We start from the raw sequence: 13,845 nt of genomic DNA, 5'->3' as shown, positions 1-13,845 counted from the left end.
GGTGGTGAGCACCTGTAGTCCCCACTGCTTTGGAGACTGAGGCGGGAGGATCGCTTGAGCCCAGGAGTTTGAGGTTATAGTGAGCTAGGATTGTGCCACTGCACTCCAGCCTCAGCAACGGAGGGGAGACCCTGTCTCTTAAAAAAAATTAATTTGAAAAGAAAGGGAAAAGAAGAACAAAATCAATAAAAAGATGGAGACCCGAGTTTTGCATGGAGTCTGCAAAGGGGTATGTTTAGAAATCTTTCCTGTTGACTCTAATTTAGAGTTTTTAGGTCTAGATGAATATGTTAATTCATCATATGAAATGACACCAGGAAGAATCAGGTTCCTTATTGAAAAGGAAAGATGTACGTCCCCCGTCCAGGCCACCTCGGTGGGGCCCCAGGGAGGGGCTGGCTGCTCTACCTTTTAATGCTTTCATTTTCCTTTGCTTTGCGACGGAGATAACCAGGGTGCTGATGGACCAGAAGTGCTGCAAGGAGAATGGTTTGGTTTCTGGCACCACAGTAAGCCAGAAAAAGGACCCCAAAAATAAAACAAAAATTTCCAAAAGAAATGGAAAAGAAAATAATCCGAATGTAGCCGGCAAGTTTGGTCTGCTTATGCGGTTTCCACCTTAAGCTCTGACTCAATCTTTCTTCTTCAGCCAGCACGGGCCAGCCAGAAGATGACGTTGAGACTACAGGTATGGAAGGCGGCGTTGCGATGCCAGGTGCCGAAGATGATGTGGTGACTCCAGGAACCAGCGAAGACCGCTATAAGTCTGGCTTGACAACTCCGGTCAGTGTCCTGGGAAGAGAGGAATTTTTTCTGTAGGCATGTGATCACATGCAGGGTTATGATGTATATTTTACTTTATATATAAATATATCTATCTGTAAAATCAGCATGAGCCACCATTCCAAGGAATAGTGATGTGGCTCATCAAAGAAGAATAAGTCCTCACTTAATGTTATTGATAGGTTCTTGGAAACTGTGACTTGAAGCAAAATGACTTATAAAGAAACAACATTATTTGAGGACATGCTACGTGTCGTTTTCCCTAAAGTCGCAGTTTCCAAGAATCTATCAACAACGTTAAGTGAGGACTTACGGTCCTTCCTAATTTCATCCACGTAGCTGGTGTGCTGATCACCGGTGGTTTGAAAGTAGAAGCCGAAGCTTCTCAAATTGGTAAGGAGTCAAGATTTTACATTTTCAATCCGTTACAGCCCAATTTTCAATACAGTGAAAGTTTTCTTGGCTGTTGTGGCAATGTCATTGCTATAAAGGGTTCTAAATATGTCTTCTCGGCCGGGCGTGGTGGCTCACACCTGTAATCCCAGCACTTTGGGAGGCTGAGGCAGGTGGATCACCTGAGGTCAGCAGTTCGAGACCAGCCTGACCAAGATGATGAAACCCCATCTCTACTAAAAATACAAAAATTAGCCAGGCATGGTGGCGTGTACCTGTGATCCCAGCTGCTCAGGAGGCTGAGACTGGAGAATAGCTTGAACCCAGGAGGTGGAGGTTGCAGTGAGCTGAGATTGCGCCACTGTACTCCAGCCTGGGCAACAAGAGTGAAACTCCTCCTCAAAAAATAAATAAATACATAAATAAATAAGTAAGTAAGTCTCCATTTCTTTTCTCACTATAGACTTGTAATAAACAGGACTAGAAAGTAAGTCAGTCTCAATTTCTTTTCTCACTAAGACTTGTAATAAACAGGACTAGAACCAGTCCACAGACCACATGATTACAGATTATTGAGCCTCTCAACCAACACATTCTTAACCTGATGAATTTTAATTAACTCATATGTGTTGCATACCTGCCATAGACAAGACAAGGTGCCAGGCACTGGGAGGGATTGAGGAGGTCAATGAGCCACATCTTCGACCTTTGAGGGACTCTGTGATTTCTTTGGTAACAGAACAGAGGTTCCTGCCTGCTTGTCTGACCTGTACACCAGCATCTCCTTCATTTTCTCCATTTCTGCCATCTTGGCCTTTCTGACCTTTGAACACACCAAGCTTGTTCCAACTTAGGCTTTTGTTTTCTCTGCCCAGAACACTGCCCAGATCTTTCCATGAGTGACTTTTTCTTATAATTCTCAAGTTTGATGCCATCTCAAACAGCCTAAAGTAATCTCACCTCCACATCTGTTGGAAGTAAAGCTCAGAGTCATAGAGAAAACGAACACTTAAAAGATTTTTCACCAAGGCAAATTTATTTCTGTAGAAGGGTGTTTCTCGCAGGACTGGTTGTCACAAGAGCACACCAAACAAAGGAGGGAAAGGGTTTTTTTATTCTTAATGCAGTTTGTCCCTACTACTATGTTCATTGGCTGGAGTTGGGGACAGCACAATTTAAACTGAACCCAACTGGCTAACTTGAAAGACAGTTTTGGCGGGAAGAGTCGTTACAGCGGGAGGAGGGGTAAATTACAGAATGGCTGACTTTTTCTTACAATTCTTTTTTTTTTTTTTTTTTTTTTTTTTTTTTTTTTTTTTGAGACGGAGTCTCGCTCTGTCGCCGGGCTGGAGTGCAGTGGCCGGACCTCAGCTCACTGCAAGCTCCGCCTCCCGGGTTCCCGCCATTCTCCTGCCTCAGCCTCCCGAGTAGCTGGGACTACAGGCGCCCGCCACCTCGCCCGGCTAGTTTTTTGTATTTTTAGTAGAGACGGGGTTTCACCGTATTAGCCAGGATGGTCTCGATCTCCTGACCTCGTGATCCGCCCGTCTCGGCCTCCCAAAGTGCTGGGATTACAGGCTTGAGCCACCGCGCCCGGCCTTTTTTTTTTTTTTTTGAGACGAAGTCTCGCTCTGTCGCCCAGGCTGGAGTGCAGTGGCGCAATCTCAGCTCACTGCAAGCTCAGCCTCCCGGGTTCACGCCATTCTCCTGCCTCAGCCTCCCGAGTAGCTGGGACTACAGGCGCCTGCCACCACGCCCGGCTAATTTTTTGTATTTTTAGTACAGACGGGGTTTCACCATGTTAGCCAGGATGGTCTCGATCTCCTGACCTCGTGATCTGCCCATCTTGGCCTCCCAAAGTGCTGGGACTACAGGCGCCGCCACCACGCCCAGCTAATTTTTTGTATTTTTAGTAGGGACAGGGTTTCACTGTGTTAGCCAGGATGGTCTCAATCTCCTGACCTCGTGATCCGCCTGCCTCGACCTCCCAAAGTGCTGGGATTACAGGCGTGAGCCACTGCGCCGGCCTTCTTACAATTCTTAAGGTTGATGCCATCTCCAACAGCCTAAAGTAGTCTCACCACCCCCCATCAGAAGTCACCCTCTAGCCCTTAGGTCAGCAAACTACCCACCAGATTTGGCCCACCCACTGTGTTTGTAAATGAAGTTTTATTGGAACACAGCAATGCCCATTCAGTTGAGAATTGTCTGGCTGCTTTCCTACTGTAAGAGTGGAGTTGATTCGTTAGGACAGAGACTGTGTGGCCTGTACAGCTGAAATATTTACCCATCTGGCCCTTTACAGAATAAGTTTTCCAAAGGCTAGTCTAAGTCTAGTCTAGACAAGGCTAGCTTATATTTCTTTCAAAGCACTCAAAATCATATCAAACCACCCTTTGTACTTGTTTACCTACTAAGTGTTTATATTCTGCTTCCCCGTCCCAGAATGCCAGCTTCAAGAGAGCAGAGAATTTATATTATTCACATTATAATCCTGGGGCTTGGAACCATGCTGGGCCCATAGGAGGTGCTCATTAACGTATGTTTTATATTGTGGTTTAAAAAATAGCATGAAATGTATCATCTCAACCATTTTTAAGTGTACAATTCAGTAGTGTTAAGTATATTCACGTCATTAAACCGATCTCCAGAACTTTCATCCTGTAAAACGGAAACTCTACCCATGAAAGAATAACTCCTCATTCTTCCCTTCCCCCAGCTCTTGGCAGCCACTATTCTACTTTCTATCTTACGAATTTGACTCCTGTAGGCACCTCATATAAGTGGAATCATTCAGTACTTGTCTTTTGTGAGTGGTTTATTTCACTTAGCATAATGTCCTCAAGGTTCATCCATGCTATGGCATGTGTCAGAATGTTTGTCCTTTTTAAAGTTGAATAGACCAGGCATGGTGGCTCACGCCTGTAATCCCAGCACTTTGGGAGGCCGAGGTGGGCAGATCACGTGAGGTCAGGAGTTCGAGACCAGCCTGACCAACATGGAGAAACCCCATCTCTACTAAATATACAAAATTAGCCAGGTGTGGTGGCGCATGCCTGTAATCCCAGCTACTCAGGAGGCTGAGGCAGGAGAATTGCATGAACCTGGGAGGTGGAGTTTGCGGTGAGCCAAGATTGCACCATAGCTCTCCAGCCTGGGCAATGAGCGAAACTACATCTTAAAAAAAATAAAAATTAAAAATAAAAAAATAAAGCTGAATCATGTTCTGTTGCATATATAGACCATATTGTAGACACTTGGGTTGCTACCACTTTCTGGCTATTGTGAGTAATACTGCTATGAACATGTGTGTACAACTGTCTCTTCAAGACCTAATTGTTTCTGTTCATGTTCTTGTTTCTACTTGCAATTCATGCCATCATACGTTCTATATTTTTATGCCACCTTAACTCCTTTTATCTTATAAGGCGGGCGGTATATTTTAAGACAGCAGGCTTTATTTCCTGTTTTTTCTCATTTACACCTACAATAGGTAGCAACAAGTGTCAACAGTGTAACAGACATTCACATCGAGGATCTGCCAACCCCAGAAAGCACAGTCCACGCCCAAGAACAAAGTCCGAGCACCACAGCCTCAAATGTGGCAACCAGTCACTCCACAGGTAAGAAAACCAGCCACCTCCACAGGGGCTGATCTACTTTTACATAATCGGTGCATTCCAAAGTCCACCAGCAAATATAATAATCAACAGGGGACATACTGGTCTGCAAGAATGACTTCTGAACCAAGTTTTATATGGTAGGTTCAGAATTCGATTTGAGTCGATACATTTGGTTTAGTGCGTTGCTGAACATATCTCTTTACCTGGAATAACTAGTGATAACACCTGCACAGGGTGAGTTAAGTAACTACTGAGGTTGCACGGCGGACCCCAAGCTGATAGAATGTGACGCGAAGAACTTTGTGTTGACGCCCAAGGGCACGACACTCAGCCACCCTCTGTAAATCTTCATAGATTCTCTAGGAAGACTTACCACCTTACATTGAGTTCATGTCTGTATGCGTGGTGCAAGAATCTGTTCCCAACCCGTCTTGCCAGGATTTGGGTTGTACTTGTGGCTCACAGTTGGCACCTGCAGCCCCGTGACTGGAACACCTTGGAGAAAAATGGAGGAGTTTTCTGAGTCTTTGCTATTATTCTATCTAGACCGTCACTGATGAGAAGGAGGAAAAATGATTGTCCATTTAAGAAATAGAAAGAGATCACTTCCTATTTCTAGAGATTTCTTGAGAAATTCAGTGGTTTGGGGTTTTAAAAAAATGCCTTATTTTATAGTGGATAAGGGTGGGAGAGAAAATGAATGAATCCTGTGAAAACCTCAGTGAGTGCTGGCTAACTTGAGAAATTTTACGTGAATCATTTAATCTAGATAGGTCTTACATAGAAAGATGACGTCTAAACCAGTGGTTTCCCAAACTAGTCGCAATTCAGAACACCTAGAAAGCTCTTCTTTACTGTCCCTTTTACATTTCCAGGATCAATCACCAATCTGGTTTTAAAAACTATGGTTCTTTTTAGGATTTAAAAAAATGCTTAATTTTTGTACCCCCATGTTTACAGCGGCATTATTCACAATAGCTAAAATATAGAAACAACTCAAGTGGCCATGGGTAGTTGGATAGATAAGCAAAATGTGGTGTATATGATAGTGTATTATTCAGCCTTGAAAAGGAAAATGCAGACACATAATACAACGTGGAGGAACCTTAAGGACATTATGCAAAGTGAAATAAACCAGTACAAAAAAAATACTGTATGTCTCTACTTATATGAGACCCCTTGAGTAGTCAAATTCATGGAGACATAAAGTAGAGTGGTGGTTGCCAGGGGCTGGGGGAAGAGGAGAATGAGGAGCTACTGTTTAGTGGGTAGAGTTCCAGTTTTGCCAGATGAAAGGGGTTCAGGAGGTAGATGGTGATGATGATTGCACAACAGTATGAATATACTTAATACCACTGAACTGTACATTTAAAAATGGTTAATTTAGTACATTTTATGCTGTATGTGTTATACCACAGTGTGTGGGGAAGGGGGGAAAAGCCTTATAAAAGGCTTTGAGATAAAACCTGAAACTCACTCCAAGCTGTTAAAGAAATGATTAACATTTAAACACTAGAGAAAGCCAAGTAGAGCTAAGCAAAGAAAGGATAATCAATATAAACGATCATTGGAAAACTTTTCAAAATTTTGGAGAACTGCTTATCTGTAATATGGGTTGACAGCTATATATTAGCAGCAGAAAATTGTGCCATCCATGTTGAATATTCTATCATACTTCATACCCCTCTTCTATTCCTTTAAAAAAAAATTCTCAGTTGCCTGGGAAAGAACTCATGTTACTGTTTCTTCCTGTCCCCTGCCCCACCCTGTCACAAAATTGCCCCTCCCTGTCACAAAAAATTGTGACTTAGGGCACATTCCTACTTAATACATCATTATCCCAAGGCATTTTCACAAGTGAGCCAAAATGTCATTATAAGCATGCAGTTTTGAAGGGGTAATTTTATTAGGGCAGCAGATGTTCAGTTTTGCTGCGAAACACCCGCATAGGATGATGTGCACACGTGTGATGCATGCTCATGATCACAGTCAGTGCCATTGGGAGGGAGATGGGAAAGATGGCACTAATAAGCTCTAATTTAATAACAACAAATCGTCCACAAACTTTAGTAATATATTTTTTAACCAGTGGTGTCTTTGATAATGGTACATTAAGAGCTGGGAATCAGCAGCCACATGGTAGGCAAATGACAAGCAGATGATTGACTTATCTCTCCAGGCAGTTGACTTCTAGCGTGACATTTGGGGAGTTGATTTGATGCCGTCTTTGTTCTGGGAAAGCTCAAACCCAGCCGTGTTCTCTATAGTGGGGGTAGCACAGTCAGCACAAGCTCTTACGTACTCTACACCCATGGGCTCAGCTTGTGCAGGGAGTGCCGGCTTCTGGGACCTGTACCCTGGGAGCATCTTGAAGGAGGCACCTTGTGCTGAGGAGAGCCTTGGTACAAAAGGGATGGTTTTCAAACCCAACCATTAGAAAAAGTAGGCATCTTTTACATGATAGTTGGCTAGTTTTACCACTGATTAGGGAAGCTTCTGGATATCTGGGGTATTTTGCAAGCTGCGAACTAAGATTTTAGGGCAGGGCCTGATTGATGATTAACTTCTCCAATTTCTTATAAAATCAAGGTATCTTGACTTTTTCTCCATCTGCAAACTAGTCAATAGCCACCTCCCAGAGGAGTAAAGGACTCGTTATATAAAGAGGTCAAGAAGAAAAATGAAACGTTTTTATTTTTAAATAAGTTATTGCATAAAATTATTCAAAATAAACTCACAATGACAATTATTCACATTGTAACTATTAGACTAGGTTTGACTGCAGATAGAAACCCTAAAATAACAGTGGCACAAACACAAAGGGTGTATTCGCTCATGAAACTTAGCTGGGCCTGTTGTTGCCTTGTAAAAATCTGGATTTTGCCACCAAAGCAGCAGCAGGAAATAGATATTGAGACTAATCAGTCTTGGTCACATCTTCCCAAACTAGAGTATTATCTCACAATGAGTAATACCTCTTCACAGTCTGTCCCTTCTCTGTGATCTTGACATTGGACTAAGAATCCACAGCTCTGAATTCTTCTGCTACCTTAACCTCTGATACTTCTTGATCATTTATTTAAGATCTGTGTGGCTCAGTTACCTTTACTCTGCTTTCTAAATTAGATGAGACAAAATTAATACATGGAAAAGTGCTATGAACCCATTGGTGTGAATAAGGGTTCATAAATTAGATAATAATAGTTACAACGTGTCATATCGGGGCTTGCTTAAAAATCCCCTGATCCAATTTATTTAAGAAACCATCCTGTTGGTTTATGTTCTGCTACTTTCCACTTGGGTAAGTTCACCTTTTGCCAATTGTTAAATTATAGTTATTAAGCCCTAATAATTCTACATTATTATATCTTTCTCTTTCCAGACAAAGTGGATGGAGACACACAGACAGCAATTGAGAAAGGTAGGCTAGATTTTGGCATCAAAATACTCCTACTGGAGCTTTTAAAAAATTTCTTTGAAGCTAATTGTTGAGACGAATTGCATTCTTTTCTGGATTGCAGTCAATGCGAGCAGAATAGAAAACCTTCGAGAACAGATTCCAAGCTTTTTTTTTAAGAGAGAAAAGGGAATTCCTTGTATTTGAAAATAAGCAAACCCCAGATGAGTCTATTCCCTTAATGTCAGAGATGGGGAATGGTATCATATCACAGTTTGTCGTTACTAAGGATGAAAATAGGGGCTAGCTTAATAGCCATACGTAAACACTACCCAAAAATGAACACTTAAGCCAATGTGAGTGTTTTGTTGATAGATCCTCAGACCCAGAAATCTTCCCATTCGTAAAATAGGATTAGGCTAGCCCAGATTTTCTACTTTTGGAAGAAATGCTCTGTGCTTAAACAACATAGATCATTATTTGCTATGTACAGTAGGGCAGTGGCTTTGTTTATATATTACATATTTTATCACCGATGTGTTTTTTATCTGGGGCTCATGCTTTTTTTCTCTCTCTCATTCAGATGGTTTGGCGACAGTGACCCTAGTTGGAATCATCGTCGGGGTCTTACTAGCCATTGGCTTCATTGGTGGGATCATCGTTGTGGTGATGCGAAAAATGTCAGGAAGGTACTCGTAAGTAAATAACTTATACCCATGTGATAGGTAAATGAAGGCTATCATGTCTAGAACTCAAATCTTTGGACAGATAGAAATCTGTAATGTAAGCTGGGTGTGGTGGCTCATGCCTGTAGTCTCAGCTGCTGGGATCACCTGTAGATCAGCCTGGACAACACAGTAAAACCCTGTCTCAAAAAAATAATCTGTGGTATAATGGTCCTGTTCCAAAGTTCCTTACTTGGGGCTTTGAGTGCAGTGGCTTACACTTGGAATCCCGGGGCTTTGAGAGGCTGAGGCAGGAGGTTCAGTTGTGCCCAGGAGTTGGAGGCTGCAGTGAGTTATTATGCCACTGCACTCCAGCCTGGGTGACAGAGCAAGACTCTGTCTCTTAAAAATGAGAAAAAGCCCCTTAATCTTGAGAAAGGCTACATCTGAAGTTTCCTCAGAAGAACAAATGTCTACTTAAGCCTTATAAATTTCCAAAAGAAGAGAGTGAGAGCCAGAGAGGGCTCGTAAGCTCACTTCTGCTGAGATCTGACCACGTCTGATCTCTTGTCTTAATTTTCCAACTAACTGAACTTGGAAGAAAATCCAAACCAAGTTTTAACCTGATGCCTAATCAGCCTGCCTCCAGCCATCAGAGATAGGTGGCTTCTAGAAAACCACCTGTCACAGAATTAGCAGCCCATTCTGATGAGGAGTTCCACTGAAGGAGGGGGTCTTTTTCATTGAGATCTCCTACTCTTGCCCTGCATGCACCCACACACGTGGTCATGGACTCCTAGCTTTGACTATTGATGAAGGGAAGGAGTTTTTTCTCCTTATTAAACTTCCTTAAGAATTCAGAAAATCTACACTCATGGCCAGAGGAAACCTTTTTCTTTTTCTTTCTTTTCTTTTTTTTTTTTTTTTTTGGAGACAGTCTTGCTCTGTCACCAGGCTGGACGGCTCACTGCAACCTCTGCCTCCTGGGCTCAAGCGATTCCCCTGCCTCAGCCTCTCAAGTAGCTGGGACTACAGGCATGCACCACCACACCTGGCTAATTTTTTGTATTTTTTAGTAAGAGACAGGATTTCACCATGTTGGCCAGGATGGTCTCGATCTCCTGACCTCATGAGCCACCCGCCTCAGCCTCCCAAAGTGCTGGGATGACAGGTGTGAGCCACCGCACCTGGCCAAAAACGTTTTTCTTATATGTGTTGGGGGATGATATATGATGGAGGGGAGGGGAGAGGACAAGTGATAACACACCTGGAGGGTTGAGGGATACCGGTGACAACACAGTTGTGGACTCAGCATGTTTGGAAAAGCCAGGGAGTCTGACCCTGCTGTGTGAGGATGAAGGGATGGAGGAGGAATGTCAGGAACAAGAGATCACCAGGTGTCAGAACTGGGAGGATTTACAGCAAAGGACGGTAGGAACAAGGGCTCGCGGGGTTACTAGTCACAATGCCAGTAAGAGACACAACTGTCACCTTTCTCTATTCTCACAGGCCCTAAAGAGCTGAAGGGTTACGCCCTGCTGCCAACATGCTTAAAGGAGACCGTTTCTGACTCTGCGCCCTGTCCCTGAGCTCGTGGGAGAAGATGACCCGTGGAACACTTGCCCGGCCCACTTGGAATCCACGGTGACCTCTCCGCTTGCCAAAGTAACTGAAGGAAAGACTGTTCACCAGACTTGGCTCCTCTAAACATTTGCCTTTCAAACATGTTTTTGAATATACATTCTCTAAAAGATGATTTGAAAGACAAAATTCGTAGAAAATGGAGCAAAACTGTATAAGCTGATTTGTAACTAAGACTGGACCGTTGGATCGATGTTAGATGCTGTAACCATGTGTCTCCGTCTGACCGTTCTTGTTATTGTTAAAATGCAGAGGAATCTGGAAATATATCCACGGAGTCCTTGGATCCAGTGCCACGTCAGTAAATAGCACCAGCGTTTTGCAATTGCTGATCTGCTGACATGTACCACACATTCTGGTCTAGTTTGTTCTATCTTTTAAAGCCTGATCTGGTGTGAATAATCAAGTAGAAAATCTAAACTTGGATAACACGTGATGAGCAACTGCCTTTAGCTGGTCCAGATTAATCATTTCAAAGACATCCATTTTAGATCACAAGCAGGAAGTCTATAGTCTCAAAGGCACTTTGTATCTCCCGAGTACGCCACCAGGCAGCCCCTAGAGTTGCTTTACCCAAATCCTTCTCCAGCCATGACTTGGTGACTCCAAGCTTGCTCCCACCTGCCCCCTCCACTTCCCTCAGATGATGGGGAGCCAGGGCTAAGGGGGCAGCCTTCTCTCTTCCCAATGATGCATATCCTTCGGATTGGCTGCTTTGTTCTGGAATATGGATATCTCAGCCTGGATGCCGAGGAAGCTGCCGGATGCCTCATGGTGCTAGTGGCTCAAGTGTTTTTGAAACTAAGAGCCACGTTGGCCCCCGTGCAGAAAGAAATCCTATGTGAGCCTCTCGTATGAGAAACAAAATCTGCCAGTTTTATAACAACATTACTTTCTGCCTCTGAGGAAAGACACAGGGAACAAAAATCATTTTGTACAATCTTAATTTTAAAAGCAGCTGGACTTAAATACCTGGTTTAAAAATAGAAGATATCCCCGGGCCTCATGACATACCACAAATATCTGTGGGGTCCTATTGAAAAAAACGAAATAAAGGAGCCCAAGGGGTCATTCTGTCTCAGCACCATCCAGCCCGGCACTTCTCTTCCCATATATCCGTTGGATTTTTTTTGTTTTTTCTAAACAAAGTTTTTATACTGAGCAGATGTTCTGCCGTGATTGCGGTTGTGCAATTCTGGTATCCTCTAAATTTGTAAGCATTCGTAAAACAGGAAAAAGTAAACTATCAGTCAGAAGCACAGCCCATTCCTCCCATTTTTTGCAATAACGTGTGGATGTTATTTTAAACAGTGTGTCTATGTGTTCCCAAATCCAGCTGGCCCCACCGGCTCAGATTCCACATATATATATATCTATTTTTTGAAACGTAGTCTGCAACCTCCGCCTCCCGGCAATTGTACGTGTGTCAGGGCATCAAAAAGCAATTCTCCTGCCTCAGCCTCCCAAGTAGCTGGGACTAGAGTTGCCCGCCACCACACGCGGCTAATTTTTGTATTTTTAGTAGAGACGGGGTTTCACCGTGTTGGCGAGGATGGTCTCGATCTCTTGACCTCGTGATCTGCCCGCTTCGGCCTCCCGAAGTGTTGGGATTACAGGTGTGAGCCACTGTGCCCTTCCTCAGATCCCGTATTTGAACATCAGCTGTTTGAGAGAAGGGGGATGCGAAGAGCTGGATGAGTTTAAATAACTTTCACTTTCGTTGTTCAGATTCCTGAACAGGAGTTGGGATAATGGCCATCTTCTCTTTCCTATCCTTTCTTCCCCCCTCACTGTGAAAAATAACAGTCCACCCCAAGTCATACACTGGACCCAGTGCCTGCGGGGACAGGACTGTGGGTTTCTTGGTCACACCTGTGTTGGTGCTCAATGCAGTGTAGACATGTTTTCAAATAAAACAGATGATTGTGTACAACAATGAGTCAGACCTTTGTTGGAAAACAGACAAGTCTGGGCCACACTTGGGAACATCTCCAGATAAGATTACAACTTAGGTAAACGCCTGCCTGTTGCCTTGCTTGAGAGTGGATTATAGATGGCCAGAGGAAAGAATTCCACAGGAAAAAAACACACCTACACCTTTCAGCTAGGTCTGCCAAAGTAGGTCAAGCAGAAGCATGGGCAGGGGAGACACATGGCACCTGCGGGCTTTCGCCCTCTCTGGTCCCAAAGGGTTAATGAGGTTTTGCCTGATTTTTTTTTTTTTTTTTTTTTTTTTTGAGACGGAGTCTCTCTGTTTCCCAGGCTGGAGTGCAGTGGTGCGATCTCGGCTTACTGCAACCTCTGCCTCCTGAGTAGCTGGGACTATCCACCATGCCCACCTAATTTTTGTATTTTTAATAGAGATGGGGTCTCACCACATTGGCCAGGATGGTCTTGATCTCCCTGCCTCGGCCCTCCCAAAGTGCTGGGACTAGAGGTGTGAGCCACTGAGCCTGGCCGCCTGATTCTTAATTTCTCAGCACTGGAGAGTAAAAGCAGGTGAGGGAGCAATTTCATTTTGCCACTGCTAGTCCTCCCTAGACACCTGACCTCAGGAGAGGTGAATCCCTGTTGCTGTGGGACGCCCCACAGTTCCTTGCTCACCCTGACCCTGGCTGGAGATTGCTGTGGCCAGCTCCTGCGTGGATGCTGCAGATCTGCTCCTCCTGACCCCACCTCACCACTCCATTTGGATTTCATCCTTCTGATGTGTGTCCCCTCCCTGCCAACTCCATCCCCACTTGTAAGGGTCAGGTGCTAGGAGCAGGAGAGCAGTTAGCCCCATGACTTCCTCAAAATAAATATTCACTTTTGTTAAATCAGGATTGTTGAATTTGTCCGTTGTCAGCAATCTTGGGTGCCCATTTGAGTTCCAAACGAGGAACCATATTGTATGTCTGTAGTCCCAGCTATTCAGTAGGCTGAGGTGGGAGGATCATTTGAGCCCAGGAGTACAAGGCCAGTCTGGACAACAAAGTGAGAGCCCCATCTCTTAAAAAACGGACCAGAGTTCTAGTCCCGTTCTGCTCCTCTACACCTGTAACCCTTCAGGGAAGTCATTTAACTTCTTTGGGCTGCAGTTTCTAATAAGAACTTTCATGAGATTGTCAGAAAGCATCCCTTTTCTAGCAGAAAACTAACCATGTCTACCTAGTTCAACAGATTGAAAGAGAATGGACCCTCAACTATGTTACATGTAAATTTACATTCCATTACATGCCACCCCCAGGAGACGACTAGAAACTGGTGGAGGTGCCAAGGCCCTGGATGTTTAGGGAAACAACTCTTATCAGAGGTATCTGGGAGCATGGTATAAAGGCCTTGTTTTTAACCCTTATTTTTT

At 43.8% G+C, this 13,845-nt stretch overlaps 1 protein-coding gene across 4 annotated transcripts in view; it reads left to right on the top strand.

The window, feature by feature from the left end:
• The window catches only part of PDPN (podoplanin), a 35,405-nt gene extending 22,970 nt beyond the window's left edge, over nt 1-12,435 (top strand). For 2 of the 4 annotated variants that reach the window (XM_074019783.1, XM_074019780.1), the window contains exons 2-6: nt 650-783; nt 4,670-4,799; nt 8,182-8,220; nt 8,780-8,885; nt 10,371-12,435. In XM_074019783.1, the coding sequence (XP_073875884.1) occupies nt 650-783; nt 4,670-4,799; nt 8,182-8,220; nt 8,780-8,885; nt 10,371-10,377 (416 nt within the window). In that variant the 3' untranslated portion in view covers nt 10,378-12,435. Of the gene's footprint in view, nt 1-649; nt 784-4,669; nt 4,800-8,181; nt 8,221-8,779; nt 8,892-10,370 lie in introns of all 4 variants that reach the window. The other 2 variants (XM_005544745.5, XM_045380311.3) reach the window with 1 other exon arrangement.
• The last annotated feature ends 1,410 nt before the right edge of the window (nt 12,436-13,845 follow it).

Source organism: Macaca fascicularis, chromosome 1, assembly GCF_037993035.2.
Source record: "Macaca fascicularis isolate 582-1 chromosome 1, T2T-MFA8v1.1".
Lineage (NCBI taxonomy): Eukaryota > Metazoa > Chordata > Mammalia > Primates > Cercopithecidae > Macaca > Macaca fascicularis.
This window is presented reverse-complemented; position numbering and strand designations above follow the sequence as displayed.